The 16,185-nt window shown below is 36.9% G+C and overlaps 2 protein-coding genes and 1 long non-coding RNA gene across 3 annotated transcripts in view; all 3 read left to right on the top strand.

Annotated features, from left to right (window-relative positions):
* The window catches only part of lasp1 (LIM and SH3 protein 1), a 36,068-nt gene extending 31,774 nt beyond the window's left edge, over positions 1-4,294 (top strand). The window contains exons 6-7 of the mRNA XM_005796668.2: positions 235-338; positions 1,733-4,294. Of these exons, the coding sequence (XP_005796725.1) occupies positions 235-338; positions 1,733-1,906 (278 nt within the window). The 3' untranslated portion in view covers positions 1,907-4,294. The remainder of the gene's footprint in view (positions 1-234; positions 339-1,732) is intronic.
* Positions 4,295-5,887: 1,593 nt separating this feature from the next.
* LOC111611704 lies at positions 5,888-7,638 on the top strand. Its single transcript, XR_002754171.1, has 2 exons — positions 5,888-6,110; positions 7,255-7,638. It is a non-coding gene; the product is annotated as an uncharacterized LOC111611704 (long non-coding RNA).
* A 4,071-nt stretch (positions 7,639-11,709) lies between these two features.
* Positions 11,710-16,185, top strand: part of LOC102216639 (rho GTPase-activating protein 23) — an 80,870-nt gene continuing 76,394 nt past the window's right edge. The window contains exon 1 of the mRNA XM_023349562.1: positions 11,710-12,093. Coding sequence (XP_023205330.1) covers positions 12,085-12,093 — 9 coding nt within the window. The 5' untranslated portion in view covers positions 11,710-12,084. The remainder of the gene's footprint in view (positions 12,094-16,185) is intronic.

Genomic DNA, 16,185 nt, shown 5'->3' with positions numbered 1-16,185 from the left:
TGCTGTCTTTTTATTTTCTTTTCAATCCATCATTCTCTAAAAGAAGCAGTACATCCAAACTGTAAAACATTTAGAAGGTATTTTTCTTTGAATGTGCACATTTATAGCCTCCTACCGCAGGAGATTCCTGCACAGCTCCCAGCAGGCGCTGTGCTTCAGATTTAGCTCTCAGGAATTAGCTTGCAGCTCATTAATGTGCCCTCCTTTACCTTTCTTCTTCTCCTTTTTTATCAGGATCTTACCAGCAGCCTGCAGCCTCCCAGAACTACCACCACTATGAGCCTACTCCTGAACCAGTGCGCCAGGCGGCTGCTGCTGCTCCTCCTCCCAGTTCTGGGGTGAGAGCATCAGCGCATTTCATTTAAAAATGTTTTATTTCTGCTTTGGTCTGCAACTGATTATTTTAATCAGTTACTCTATCAGTAATCCTGATGATTAATCGGTTATCCTGACAATTAATTGTATAAAAATTGGCTTTTTCTGCTGATTTTTTTTTTTTTTTCATTTTACCATTTAAGCCTTTTTATGCAAAAGTAGAAGTACACTAAAAAATGAAAATAAACAAATAACTAAATTTCTTTTTTTAAGGAAACTAAAATTGTATTGCTTAAAATGAAATAAGCATTCTTTTAATGATTATTTGTAGCAAAGGATGCATCTGCAGCTAAAAAGTACTTTTAACATCAATATGTGAAAAGCTGAGTGCTTGGCCGAGCATCAACGCTCAGTATAGGGCTGATCTGGTGATTATTCTCTGATTAATTAATTGGATAGCAAAAGGGGCTAAGTAAGAGATTTTTAGAAAATATTTATTTTAAAGTATGAACCAGATGAAGCTAAAACTGCGACTAGATGAGTTCTTGGTAGAAAATATTTATAGATGGAGGTTTTTGTACAGATTACAGCCCTGAGTAAGTTGTCATTATCAGAAAATGTTCTTTTTTTAAAGTCTGCGTATTGCAGTTAACAATTAATCACTTACTAAATTGGTTGAGAATTATTTCAACTAATTAACTATTGATTAATCATTTTTAGCTCTACTTCAGTTCTTTATAGATTAAGTAAAATAAATCTTTTGTGAATCTTGTTGAGATGTGAAAGGAGTCTCTGGCTCAGCCTGAACTACTGTTACAAGTTTTTTAAAAATCTGCTTTATTTTTTTTATTTGAAATCTTTTATCAGTTTGTTTTCAGTTAAGAAAGTTGGTCTACATATTGTGTAGACAGTGGAAGTATTGCTTTTTTTTGCTAGAGATTGGCGTGAAATATGAGATCTCCATTTGTGTCATCCTTTACGTTAAACGATGCTGCAGAATTCTGGTTGTTATTCTTCCTTCTTGCACAATTAGCTTGTTAAGGCTGTTTTTTCCCCTTTTGCAAACAAATTTTTACCTGACAGGGTGAAAACTAGTACGTTTTCTGTTTGACACCTTCTTTTCTAATAAAAAATAAAAAAAGAATGCGACTATCCAGTTTCCTGATGGAAAACTTGATTATAATTAGTTTGTTTTATACTTTTCAATCTTTTGACACATTTTAAGACGATGCTGTCATAACTCTACAACTAATAAATGTTTTTTTTTATTATTATTAATTTCTATGTAAGTGAGCATTTCATATTTGAATCTCTCTTGTAAAAGACTGCTGCGGGCATATTTGCAAATTTCGTATGAAGAACATTTTCTTCCCCGACAAACAAACTTATATTTTATTGTTATTTTTTTTGCCTGCAGAAGCGATACAGAGCAGTGTACGACTACAATGCTGCCGATGACGACGAGGTGTCTTTTATGGACGGAGACATAATCGTAGATGTGCAGCAGATAGACGAAGGCTGGATGTACGGCCGCGTGGAGCGCACCGGCCAGCAGGGCATGCTGCCCTCCAACTACGTGGATCAATGTTGAATGACCGGGGGGAAGAAGTAAAGTAAAAGAGAGAAAAAGAAAGAAAGAAAAGGAGGGAGGGAAAGAAGGAAAGGAAATGCCCAGTGCCATCTCATCTTAACACCGCTTTATCTTAATTTTACTCTGGTTCCTTAAAAAAAAAAAAAAAACCTGTCCTGCGAACTTTACCCTCCTCCGCTCTGCATCCCTGCTCTGCTCTCACTGTCCGCCAGCCTGCTTCACGTCTGTCCGTCTGTGCCGAAGTCTCTGCTTCCTCTCTGTCCGCTCACACTGAGATAAACTCGTCACTTACAGAAAAACATCAGGTCACACGGCGACATCACTTACCAATCCTAACCAGCTTAAATACAGAAAGAAATGCAAAATAAAATTCCCAGCAGTCAGTCAAACTCCAAATATCCTATAAAAACAAGTTTTCGTCTTAATTATGGAGCTCAATCTTCGCCAGACTGGAAACAGTGTTTTTTATCTCAGTCTGTCAGTTAAAAGCTTGAATATTTTTTCCTCTTATTTTTTTATTTTTTTTTTTTTTGACTTGTCTACATTCCTTTAACTTCAAGCTCTGTGGCACCAATCAGCCTCGCAGAACAGAGAGGTTTTATCGTAGATGGACCCTAAACGTATCAGGTTTGCTGTGAAACTGGAACATTGGTTCTAACTGAAAAGCCTCTCCTGCTGCTCACACACACAGGAGGGATCAGGGACAAGTTAGGGAACAAAACCTCTCAAATCCACCTCAACTTAGTTCGATTATACTGTGCATACGCCCTTATTCTTGTTTTTGGAGCTCCACGTATTTATCTGTTAGAAGAAGAATAAGAAAAAAAACTTCCCCTGATATTAGAATAATCACTAATAAAGAAATGGTTTTATAAAAGTGAGGGCCAAGCACAACTTTGTATTGTGATTCTCTTAATTTTATTTTTTTTTCTCCACTGTTTGTGTAAAACATTCCAGTCATTTATTTCTATTTAATGTGAGAAAAATCCTTTGCTGTGTTAAATGTTTATCTCATTGCTGTTCTTCTTTTGCTCGTCTTATTTTTTATTTTTTTAACTTGAAACGGTCGGTGTGTTTAAATAAAGTAAAGAATTGGTTTTGGGACCCAAAACAATAGTTTATCATGATATTGGATCAGGTGTTGGAGTGGTGATATTTTTGATTAAATGTTCTTTTTCAGCTCTATCTTGCAGGTCGATCCTAAACTTTTTTTTAAATCTTCTGCCTGCGAATGAAATTATTAAGGTTTTCTGTTTATGAGCTCAATTTGGAGCCTTTCACACTCAAACTTTTAACAGGAAGATGTTCGCTTGCATCTGGCTTCCCCTTTTCTTGCCCATGATGCACTGTGAGCGTCACAGATTCGAGCGATCAGAGTGGGGCAGGCGCAAAGGGGTCAGGGGTCAAACTTGTTCAGCTTTGTTGACATCAACGATTTCATTACGTAGCTAGATGACATTGTATAAATGTATATGCATCATAAAGTGCTGTGGGAAGTGGCTTGCCTGTAGGAGAAGATGGTTTATATATATATTTTTTTGCAAATGTGGGGCAGTAATTTGATTTTACAAGTCGACTCATGGAAAAGTTAGTTAGTGACGAACATCTTTCGAGATCTCACAAGTCTGCGACATGACGTTTCTGATGAAAAACGAGCACTGGATCAGATAAAAACATCATCTTCACCGTGTTTATAGATCATGTGATTGAACTCAAATTCTCCTCAACTGAAGAAAAAATGGAGGACATGATTTCAGGCCTAATAGTTGCTCAGTTATGTCTCCATTTCTCAGCTGATTACATCGAGTCCAGCTGGTTTTGTCCCCAGGGTGCGACTGTCTGTTTAGATGACGGGGTTGTTTGAATGTGGCTCAGGCTGGATTTGCAAAGTGTTGTTATGATGGAAGCATTTGGGATTTTGACGGGGGACAGACGCTCTCTTCCTCCCAGCTTGTGGCGCAGGGCAAGTTGAGCTAAATGCCTCTCCTGCACCCTGACTTCACTACTGATCCGTACGCCGCTCCTCCCACTTTGTATCTTTTTCCTCCTTTCCTGCTGCAGAGCCTCTTTCCTTCAGCCTTCGTCCATCATACTGGTTATATACTGTAGACTTCTCAGAGTGAAATAATGTTTATATCCACAGTTGCAGGTTTAGCACCCTGGACAAGTTTTGTGCATTCCATATTAAACTGTTTTTTGTTTTTGGTATGATTTTGTTATTAAATGGAAAAAAGAGGATATCTCATGCATATTGTCATACACGTGTGTATTGAAAAGTCAAAATACTCGGATTAAGGACCTGATATCATCTCCTGTTGCCCTGTTACAGCACTTCAAATTGTACTTATGATTCTGCAGATTCAATAAAATGTCATTTTTTTTCTCAGACTCCTGTTTGTGCCTCATCACAGCTTTCAATCTCCTAAAAACAATATTTTTGTAATTTGCGTGTAGGCCAACGGACTCAATTTAGTCTCATCTGATCAGAGCAACTCCTTCCATGTTCTAATGAATTTATTTCAGTTATAATTAGTTTCCCCCATAACATATGAATCTGAAGCTTTTTGTGAGTTATGAATTTAATTTTGCAAAGCATAAAACATTCTGCATGAAGGATTCGCAAACTTTACTTTACTCGCGTAGAGCTGCAAATGTTATAGATGTGACTACAGCTAAGGATTATTTTAGTAATCGATTACTTGATTTATTATTCTGATTAAGCAGATAAAATCCGCATTAGCAGTTATTAATTTTTTTTAATCTTAGGCTCGTTTTTTTCATGCACATAACATCACTGGGAATGTTTTGCCTGCTTGCACCTACCGTCGGAGGGAAATGGCAACTTCTGTATTTTACTTATGTTTTTGTTTTTATGTAATTATAGTTTAAACAATCATTTAATTAAATACAGACAAAATTTAATGACCAATTTATCTTTTTACAGAAATGTCCAAGATGAGGCCTGTAAAAATAGCCACACCGGAAAAAAAACTCATGCGTTCAAAACAAACTGAATTGAAAACCCAGATGCAAGTCAGTTCATTTTGTTTTCCATTAGTATTAAATATAACTATAATAATGGCTTGTTGTTAAAGATTATTGCTTATTTTGTCATTATTGTAGAAAAGTATTTCATATTTGCTGCTAAAAAATATATCAGAAAGAATTATATTTAATGTGTCTGACACATTAAATATAAGTCGAAAACATTATTTTAATCAAAAAGGGGTTTTTTTCTGAATTCTCAGCAACTAGTGTTGTAAATATTCACAAATTTGTTTATTTTATTAACGTTTTATCAAACTTTCAAGCATTTGTTCATATACAGTACAGACCAAATGTTTGGACACACCTTTCTAATTCAATGGGTTTTCTTTATTTCCATGACTATTTATAAGGCAAGAAATCCCACTTATTAACCTGACAGGACACACCTATGAAGTGAAAACCATTTCAGGTGACGACCTCTTGAAGCTCATCAAGAAAATGCAGAGTGTGTGCAAAGCAGTAATCACAGCAAAAGGTTGCTACTCTGAAGAAACTAGAACATAAGGGGTATTTTCAGTTGTTTTACACTTTTTTGTTTAGTGCATATTTCCACATGTGTTATTCATAGTTTTGATGCCTTCAGTGTGAATCTACAATGTCAATAGTCATGAAAATAAAGGAAACTCATTAAATTAAAAGGTGTGTCCAAACTTTCGGTCTGTACTGTACATGCATCCATCCATTTTCTAACACCCTTGTCCCTAGTTGGTTCGGGAGGTGCCGGTTCCGGTGCCTCTCTCCAGCTAACGTTCCGGGCGAGAGGCGGGGTCACCCTGGACAGGTCGTCAGTCTGTCGCAGGGCATTTGTTCATATGTTAAATAAATATTAAAAACAAGGAGCCGGACTTTGATCCACGGAAGAAAAATCAACGCTTCTCTTTGTCTAGGAAGTGGGCGTGGTCTTTTTCCCGAGTCCCACCCGAAGTGTTCCGATCTTCTCCGATTCCTTCTCAGGCGTTGCAGCTGCGTGTTCTCGCATCTTCTCTCTCCATCCCCCAGCTCTTCCACCATGGTGGACATCCTGTTGTTGATGTTTTTCGCCGTCATGGGTCTCGTCTTCCTCTCCTACATCATCTACATGCTGTGATGAGACGATCCGCGGAACGGAGGCGGAGTTTTGTCCTTCCTGCATCCCTGCTTACCGCCATGCACAAAGGTAAGTTGCTGCTTAGCTTGTTTAAAAAAAAAAAAGGCGTAACAAATGGCATGCATGATGTAGAAGGCCTAAATCACTTAAATACTAACAAAATATTTAAAAATAAAGTTATTCCACAATAAATTTCTCAAAAGGCTGAAGCAGCTGCCCAGAAATGTCTCTTATATTGAACAGTTACTTTTATTTGACTTCATGTTTTAATGTTATTGATACGTAATATTGATCAGAGCTTCCTGAAAATCAAAAGAATAGGCCAATATTTACTGATATTGATTACTGATTACACCTTAAAGCACTGATTTTACTAGATACTAGTAGTTTGTGTCTTTAGAGTTAATCCCAAATCCATTCATGCACATGGCAGATTTAAGTACGACGCTGTATTAGGACTGTAGTAAATAGAAAAAATAAAGTAAATTTCCTCCACACACAAAAAAAATCTCAAATATTTTCTAAAACATATCAAGTAAATTTCTGAGTTTGAAAAGTCCAAAATTTTCTAGGATAACTGAAATTCAAAACTTCTGTTTCTAAATTTGAAAAAATTTTGACTTTTCAAATTCAAAATTTTCCAAAGGTTCAATTTCTTTGACTTTTTAAAATCAGAAATTTCCAAGTTTTCTTTTTAGGAAATATCTTAGATTGATTTTGAAATCTCTGAAATTTTTCTAGACAATTTCTGACATTAATCTCACAATTATTGAGTTTTTTCTAGCTAATTTTTACATCTTTTTTCAATATCTGCAATTCAGATTAAGTTAATTTGTCAGATTAATAGTGCCTTTTGAAAACTTTAAACAGGTATTAAACATATTAAGCCCACATTTATGTAGTAAATGTGTTTTTTACTGTTGTGATATAATCTAATTTTAAAGGTCATCTTTTCATTACTTTAACAAAGAAAGGCTTTCTGGAAATAAAAATAAAAAGAGTTTTAAGATTTTAAACATGAATAAAGATAACTCTATTTAAATTTCTGATATTTTTGGCTACAGGAGACAAAAAACTGGCTTATATTCATGTTTGTTATTTAAACAAAACATTTTAATTTTTATATTGTTTTTAACTCAATTCTACGTATCCTATGACAAACCTTGATGCTTTCTTTTTTCACGTCAAGCTTTACCTTTTTTCTGTCTTTCAGACTGAAGGAAATCATGCAGGTCATGATGTTTCCCCTCTCAGCTCTCAGATGGAACATGGGAATCCCAGAGGGAGACGAATGGACAACACCTTTATGTCTAGTATTATTATTTTTCCAACATTTGTGGCCTCACCTCATCTCCTACAACAACATTTATCCAGTTAATCCATCAATATGAATTCAGGATGTTTTCTTTCCTGCTCCTTTATTAATATTAGCAACAGTTCACTCATTATGCTGCGTCAAAAATAGTTTATTTATTGTTTTTGTTCCATCTGGAAGAAAAATCCTTGTTTATTGGTATTCATGATGTGTTTACAGATGCACTGATAATCAGCTAAGATATATTTCACGTGGTGTTAATTAAAGATGATTTAAATACAATAAATTGCCTCTTTATTGATTAATTTTAAGGTAAAGTTGAGTTCAGCACTAGCTAATGCTAAGTAGCATTAGACAGAGCTACTTAGCTAATTTTAATTAGCATTAGCAAATGTTATACTAAAAGTTAAAACTCCAAATGTCTGACATTAACATAATCTTTTCACATCATTTTATTTGTATTTAATATCAGTTACCTGACTTTTCTGGCTTTTGTTGAGAAATCAATTAAGTTTACCCTAAACAATCATGAGTTTCTTTTTTGATTCTTTTTTTTGTAGCAGTTTTTTGTTGGACAAAAGGCAAATCCACACATAAATGATCTCAAGACACAGTGGTGTCATGTTCACTGTCCTTTTTTCAGTTTTTTTGATAAATGTAGTTCCACATAACAAGCTGGACTCAGTACGATTTGCCACCATTGAAACCAAATCAGTAAGTGTTATGGAAAACAAGATTTCTCTTTGTTTTAGTGTAATATCCCAGTCAGTTTTAATGCTTCTAACCACAAGAGCTTTCTGACAAAGCTTTGGGAGTGTCCATTTGCTTATGGACTGCCTGTCATTTGTCGTCCTGCAGGTGGTGCTATTCTACTATACAACATTCAAAGGGACCCGAAAGAAGAATAGTACTTCTTTTATCTTGTTCAATTTTGAAATTTTAAAATTAATTCCTTGGTTTTTTCATTTTTATTTTTTTCTTTATTTGTTTTTTGTGTTTGCCCTGTGCCAAACTCATCGATCAGTGAAAACTGTGAACAAACATGGCGAGTGGCCCATGGTTGAGTGCTATACCATAAGTATTCACCAGGGGGCGATAATGTCCGCCGTTAATTCTAAATAATCCTTTGGCAAAAATGGTTTAGACAGGTGTGCGTAACTGAAGCTAAGACTATGCCTTCTGTTTATGTTGATTTGGAGAAGAAAATGAACAGAAACAGAAAGTTTTTCATCTTAAATGCGACGTATATGTATTTTTTTTTACATTTTTGGTTTAATTATTGGTCTGAGGGTGTTGCTCTTTCAGCTGATGGCTTTTCATTGAATCTGTATACTCTGTTTAATGTATATTTGATAACTAGATTAGTTCATAATTATTTTAGTAATCGACTAATCATGAATAATCAGATTAATTGTTTCAGTCTAGCTAATCAGCTAAATGTTTTAATGATATAAAACCTTATAAATTCGACAAGGCAATTTTACCAGCACATTTCTCAAAAAGTTCAAACTTCATTTCTATTCCCCAACCATTCTTCTAAGGTTTTCCCACATGTATGGAGACAGGAACGCTATGGTAAATAATCCAAATTCCTTTGCTGATAACATAATCTCCGTCTCTGACAATACACCTACTGTTCTAGCTAAGAGCAAAGACACAGATATCCAGTCATCAAACTTCAAGCACCATTAATAGGGTCAAATGAAGGAAGCTAACTGTATGCTAGCAGGGAGAAAAAGAAGTCTGGGTCGTAGGAAACAGGAAGATCTTTGATTGGTTGCATCAGATTATATCACAGCCAACCTCAGTTTTCTCCAGTAGCCATACTTTGACTATACTCTGTGAGAAGTGGCATTTCTCATGTGTTTATCCTAACTTAAAAAGGAAAAAATTCCAAGCTATTTTAAAACTTCTGGCAACATTTCTTGTGCTTCTGAGAACATTTAGTTGGCTCTAATGGTTACATTCATTTTCTGGATTGTTGGAAAATGTGCAAAATAATCACCGTTAATCAACCGAATGACAAAAATTTGATTTCTAATGATATGACAGACAAATTACGTCATTGTTTAACTTTTGATAAATAGAAAAATTCGTAAGCATTTTTAGAACCAGGAATTGGACGGGATGATACATATATTGCAATCCATCCTATGATTGCAGGATGCAGAGCTTCAAATTTCTGAGCTTGAAGAGTCAAAGAATTTGCAAGAAAAAAACTCAATTTTTTTAGAAAAAACAAGGACATCTCTGGGCTTATAAAATGGAGAATTTGAGATTCATTTTGAGAAATTTTCTAGAAAAAATCAAGGAAATTTCTGGATTTGAAAAGTAAAAATTTTGCTGGAAGAAACTCAGACGTTTCTAAATCTGAGCTTAAAAGTCCAACATCTTCAAGAAAAAAAATTCTATAAAAGAAAGAACATTTCTGAGCTTGAAACGTTAAAAACCTGAAATTTTTTGGATTAATCTCAGAAATGTTCTCGCAAAACAAAGAAAAATTCTGAGTTTGAAAAGTCAGAAAAAACTTTCAACTTTTGGAAATCGTTTGAATTTCAAAAGTCATTTAGAATTCAGAAATTTCTACAAGATTAATTTAAACGTTTCAGAGTTGTTTTTTTTTTTCTCGCACATTTTTGAATTTTTGAAACTCAGAAATTTCCAAGTTTTCCCCTCCACCCCCCAGAAAATCTCATGGATAAATCTGAACATTTTTTAGATTTTCTTGGCGGAAATTTACCCCTCCTTTTTAAACAATGACCCCGTCATAGGTCAGAGAAAATGCAAATGAAGAAAAGTTGACAATGAAACACTAAAAATATAGGGCGGGGTCGGCTCTGCAGCGGTGGCCTTCAGCTGTGGGAGTCTCCCCATATGTGGGAAACGGCAGAGGATGTCTTCTTCCTGTCGGACCAGAATGCCCGGGCCTCGACGGCTCCGTTTGTTGTGGCAACCATCTCATCTTTTTCTCGGATCTTGACCGGTTTCACCTTGACGCGTTTCAGATTCATGCAATGAGGGAGAAACAAATGTTCCTTCCTGGAAAGCAAAGATTGAACTACACGTCCCAACAAGCGCCCCGCACAATAAGAGGCGGCGCCGCAGTTTCCTGCCAGCCAATGGCTTCGTGCGGGGATCTGTGGTGGGCGAGTTGCGTACGGCAGCTGTTGCCAATGGCAACAGAGGTTTTGCTGAGAAGCATGAGCTGGACAGCTGGTACAGGGTCCCTTGCTCCCTTTGCCAAGGGGTCATGTGATCTCATGGCGGCCAATCCCAACCCTCCGCCCGCTTCCTTCGCTCCCATCCTGTGTTGCCAGGTTGGGCGAATTTCCGCCCATTTGGGCTACGTTTGGACATGTTTGGCTGGGGGACAAAAGCTTTGGGTGTGTTGTTTTTACAACCTTTACGGGGTTTATATAAAGGTTTCTTATGAAAATTCTTTGTGTGGCAGAAAAGCACAAAACATTTAATAAAATACATTGTCCTCGCAGTTATCTTAGTAATTTGTTTTGAAATCTCCATTATCTACCCAAAGTGACATCATCAATGATAAGTCATAGATTAATCAAGTGTGTAGAATATCGTAAAACAGAAATCCGAGTGCAACATCTAGATTTAAAATGGCATATTGCCACAAAAAACACAAGTCTCACTATCTGGAATTACAAAAATAAATGAGCTTAATGGAAACACGGCAGCTTTGAAAAAAAAGAAAAAAGAACTCGTGTTTTTGCGACAGGATGAGGTGGTTTTTCGGCTGCTTCAAAATAAGTGTTTTTCACAAAACTGCGAAAAACTGTTTTGTTTTTCGCATTTCGAGAATGTGGAATTTTCCCCACGTGATCAACAACCGGCTGTTACTACTGGCGGAAAAGACGAAGAAGACGACAGGAAGTGGTAGGAGGTAATGGTGTAGAAGGTTTTCTTGTGGATTTTAATTGCATTTCTTATTTAAGGGAAACATTACAACTACAAAACTGTGTTTTTCCTACATTAGCAGAATAGCAACAAAGTTTTTTGCACATTCGTAATGGAAACGTAGCTGGTGTGTTAAAAGAGTCAAATTATCTGGTTTTGGTCAGAATATAATAAATGCCAACCAAAAATGTCACAAGTTAAGTTTGAATCCAGGAGTCAGGTGATATCAACATGACTTTCATCAGAGGTTGAGATTTGGCCAGGTTTTTTTTTTTTTTTTTTTTTTTTTGGAGTTTGGCAGGTTTTATGTTATTTGGGGTGAAAACTGTCAGTCGGATCTGGCAACCCTGCACCCATTCACTCGCTCTTGCTCCCTTTCAGCAGCAGGAGGGGGAGGGGAGATAGAAAGAGAGAAGGGAAGTGGCGTTGAGCAGGAGGGAGGGAAGGAAGGCGAGGGGCGAGCTCACAGAGGGAAGGAGTGAAAGAGCTTGAGAAGGAAAAGCGGGAGTCTCTTCTGCTTGTGTTGTCCAGGAGAGAGGTTTCCCTGTTGCCCCCTGCAGCCGCCGCTCCGGAACAGCAAAGAGGGCAGGAGATGGATGTTTAGCTGGAAGTGTCACCCTGTCAAGGAGACTCAGAGTCATGCCTCTGCGGGGAGACGCAGCGGCGGCTTCTGGCTGCCAGGCTCCTTCGCCTGTTTGAGGACAACCAGACTGGATTTCTGCTGGGAATACAGAACAAGGACAGACAGGAAAGCAGAGAAACAGCTGGAGATGACCGGGAGCAGGAGGAGGGAGGAGGCTCAGTGAAATCATGGACCAGGTGAGGATGGGGAAAAGTAAATATGAGCACCTTTATCCGCGTAGCCACACCTTGGCTTTATGACATCCATCATCCCCGCTAGTTGAGCAGCATCTCATCCTGCAGGGATGTTTTCTCATCTGGCAGAGGTGATGCCAGCAGGCCGCTGGAGAGATGACACAACATCTTCCAGTTTGCTCCTCCACAGTCAGGAGAGATGAAGTCTGAGTGGGGTGTGGCTGCCATCGAGTCGTGGGTTCATTCAGTCACAAAAAGTGACTGTAAGACTTCACCTTGCCAAAGTGTCGCCTGCAGCTGCTCTTGTTTACAGTGTGACAGAGAGGATGCATTCACTTCTACTTGGCTCATTTTTTCCTTCCACCGGTGTTTGGGAGTTTTCTGAAGTTACGTAGTTTAGTAATTTGGCTTATTTAGCCTTTCACAGCGAAAAAAAGGGTCATATTTTCTTATTGATAAATGTCAGAGTTCCAAACTAAACATCTAATTAACAAACTAAATATTTAGCTTTCAATTTAAATACTTATTTAGGAAGCAAAACGTTTAAGCATGAGGTAAATATTTACTTTTCAAACTAAATATTTTGCCACAAATTAAATATTTATTTTTGCTAAATTTGTTTGAATCTAATTATTTACTTTCCGAACTAAACTTTTAATTTTCAAAATATTCATTCTCCAAGGCACACATTTAGCTTTGGAACCAAATATTTAGTTGGCAAAACATTTAAACATTTCCCAAATGAAATACTTGTTTGTAAACTAAATCTTTATCTTCCTCACTAAATATTTAATTTGAAAGTTGAATGTTGAGCTTGTAAACTAAACATTCACCTGGTGTTTTAAACATTTATAATAACACACATTTTTGCTTTGACAGGTTGAATAAACCAAGTTATTGCTTTTCATTTTTGACAGTGTAATTTTACAAACAGCTCCCCATCGCTGGTGAAAAGCAGGAGGTTGAACTCATGAATGTTTTGGAGGAAGATTACCTCATCTCCCCCTTCGCTCCCTCCCTGCGTCTCCTCCGAAGCTTCTCCTCCTCCCCTGATGCTCTCTCAGCAGTGTTTGTGGCGCAGAAGCGAACAGAACGGGGGGGATGAAGCAACCCGTCCCAAACATTTGATTTAAATGAATAATTCATGTCTTCCACCCTGTCCCACCTGATGAGATCTGAGTAAGCCTCTCAGAATGGACATGATGTCATCCCATTGACTGTTTGAGTGCAGTTAAACGAGGACAAGAGTCATTATAATTATGTTTTACGCTTTTTACAGTGCCTTATAGTGTTCATTTTCAAATATTTTGCACATCAAAACTTGACAAGTGTTGCCTGCATTTGTATTCGGCCCCTTTTACTTTGATATCGCTAAATAAAATCCAGTTAAAACAGTTGGTCAAGCCCAAGTTGGTCAAGTAATTGGTAAATAGACTCCACTTTCCTTGCAGTGAAACAAATTTTGCTGGAGGATAAATTGTCCCAATAATTATTGGGATAAACAAAAATGTTATTGTTTTGATCACGGCATAATTTGCTCTCTCAAAGACCAATAAACTTTAATTTTGTGAAGAGAACTTCACACTGGAACTGGATTTTAGATATCCAAAATAAACCATGTATTATAATGTCTCTGTAAATAAAATGACCCTTTAAAGAACAGTAATCTTCAGAATGGAAATAATCAATCTCATTTTAATTTGTGATGCGATTAATTGATCAATTGCTTAGGTGGCAGTCTGATGATTTGGGGATGCTTTTCTTTCTATCTGGTCAAAGTTGATGGGAATACTGGTGGACAGCATTCCTAACCAACTGGAGCTACAGTGGTTTACATCAACGCATGTTCACATGTCGGAAAGGTCTAGTCAAAGTCCAGAGGTCAAAATCTGAGTTTAAGGTATTTTTGCAAGGAGAACAGATAAAAGTTTTTTCTCTTTAAGTCTGAATCTACAGACTGTTGGCTTGTTAATGTTAAAAAATATATAATTTACCTTCCACGTAATAACTATAAAGTTTGTGGTTATAACTTGACAGAATATGAAAAAGTTCTAGCGGTATGAATGCTTCTAACCTAAATGGCAGTGATGAGAATCCTGTTTCTGCGAGTCTTAAGGTGTTGTTACCTTAAAAACACCAGAATTGAGAGGAGGGAGCAGATATTGTCCCAGCGTAACCCACAGGAAAGAGGAGCCATTTTTATTGCTGCTCTACGCTGCAAAATGCTGACACGGCACGGCCTTGGTGCAGTGCTGAGGCCGGGTCGGTGTCATTTCAACAGATGGAGCACGTTGTTGTGATATGATATGGTTATAGCGCTTCCTGTTCGTCACGTGGCGTTGTGTTGTTGTCGTCTGTGCGCGGTGGCTGTGAGGGTTTATCTCTTTTTTGTGTGCGTTTCCTCCTTCAGGGCCCATTACAGCACAGTGTCCGAGAAACAGTCAAGGACCGGCTGTCAGATGTGAAGCCCAAACATGCGCTAACGATGCTGCGCGAGTGTAAACACAGGCATGGGGTGTTTACTACAGCTACAGAAAGTTTAAAGCAAACTGTCATGCAGCATCAAAGCTCCTTTCCTCTATTTTTACAGATATAAACTCCCAGTGAGAAACTATTATCTACGAAGTTCAGGTTAAGATGTTGCAAAGCACAGACTGCAGGATCCATAAAAAGTATAAAAATGTTTGCTGATTGCAAAGTTCTGTGATAATAATTGCAGAGATCAAACAGAACTAGCAAAAATACTGACGTCTCGTCAATGTATTAATGTTTTTGTCATATTACTATTAAGACATGAAGTCTTATTTTCAGTTTAGTTTCTTGTGCAAACATCTTATACTTGAAATAAGACAAAACTAACATACAAGTAACCTTCATCAAAATACAGGACATTGTTTTAAATAAATAGTTCCCTTATATTGATACTATAACAAGACATTCTTCCCATGTTAAAAGTGAAATAATCTGTAAGGAGGACTAATTAATACTTTTTCATCAATATCAAGGAATTATGGCCTTAAAACAAGCTCCAATATCCTGCGGAGAAGTTAATTTTAAGTTAATTTTGTCTAATTTCCAGTGTACTAACATATTTGCAATAGAAACTGGACTAAAAACACTTAGTAAGATTATGAGCTTTTCCAATGTATAATCTCCGTCTCATCTATTCTTTTCATAAATGCTTCAATATATTGCAGCATAAAATTTTGCACAAAATTTTAGTGCAAGTATGTTATTGCACCCAAAATAAGACAAAACTTACTTACAAATAACTTTTCAGCAAAATATAGGAGCTTGTTTTAAGTCAACAGTTTCTTTATTTTAAAAAAGTTCTAGTTTTAGTGGCAAATTATTTCACTTAATGAGACAGACAATATTAAAAATGAAATTATCTGCCAGTGGAACTAGTACATTTTCATCCATTTAAAAAAAATGATCTACTTTAAAAAAGCCCGTAGATCTTGCTGAAAAGCTACTTGTGAGTTAGTTTTGTCTTATTTCAGGTGCACCGAGATGTTTGGTAAGATTTTTGTGTACAGTTCATTTCCACTTTACGCCTGTTTTCACGGGTTTCTAACAGTTTCTACAGCAGAACCTTTTCCCGAGAACGATTAAAACGTCAATCCGGGGTCATTAGTGCTCAGTGATCAATAGTCATTAGCGATAAATCAGGATGTGGCAACTCTGAGCGTTTGGCTGCATGACCGCATCCATCAGACAAAAACAAAAAACGTCCTCTGCTTTAAAACTATAAATATATAAATAAAATATTCAAACAACCTGCCTCTGTTGAAAGTGTGTCCCAGCATCAGAGGGGAATCTTTCATATGAGCCGCTTTAAAGGGAACACGCAGGATTTTTTTGTTGTGTTTGTGCTGTCGTCTGGACAAAACTCCCTGGAGGCTTGGTTTGACTTGTGTATTTGTATATCTTTGAATTGGGGTGTGTGTGTTTGTGTGCGTGTGTGTGTGTGTGTATGTGTGTGTGTCTACAACTCTTGCCCAGACTTATCTTAGAGTTTGTTTTGTCTTTTTCTCATAGATGTGACTGAAAAGGAATGCAGTCAGAATTAGCTCAGAGCGAAACAGCCATGCA

This window comes from Xiphophorus maculatus, chromosome 16 (genome assembly GCF_002775205.1).
Source record: "Xiphophorus maculatus strain JP 163 A chromosome 16, X_maculatus-5.0-male, whole genome shotgun sequence".
NCBI lineage: Eukaryota > Metazoa > Chordata > Actinopteri > Cyprinodontiformes > Poeciliidae > Xiphophorus > Xiphophorus maculatus.
This window is presented reverse-complemented; position numbering and strand designations above follow the sequence as displayed.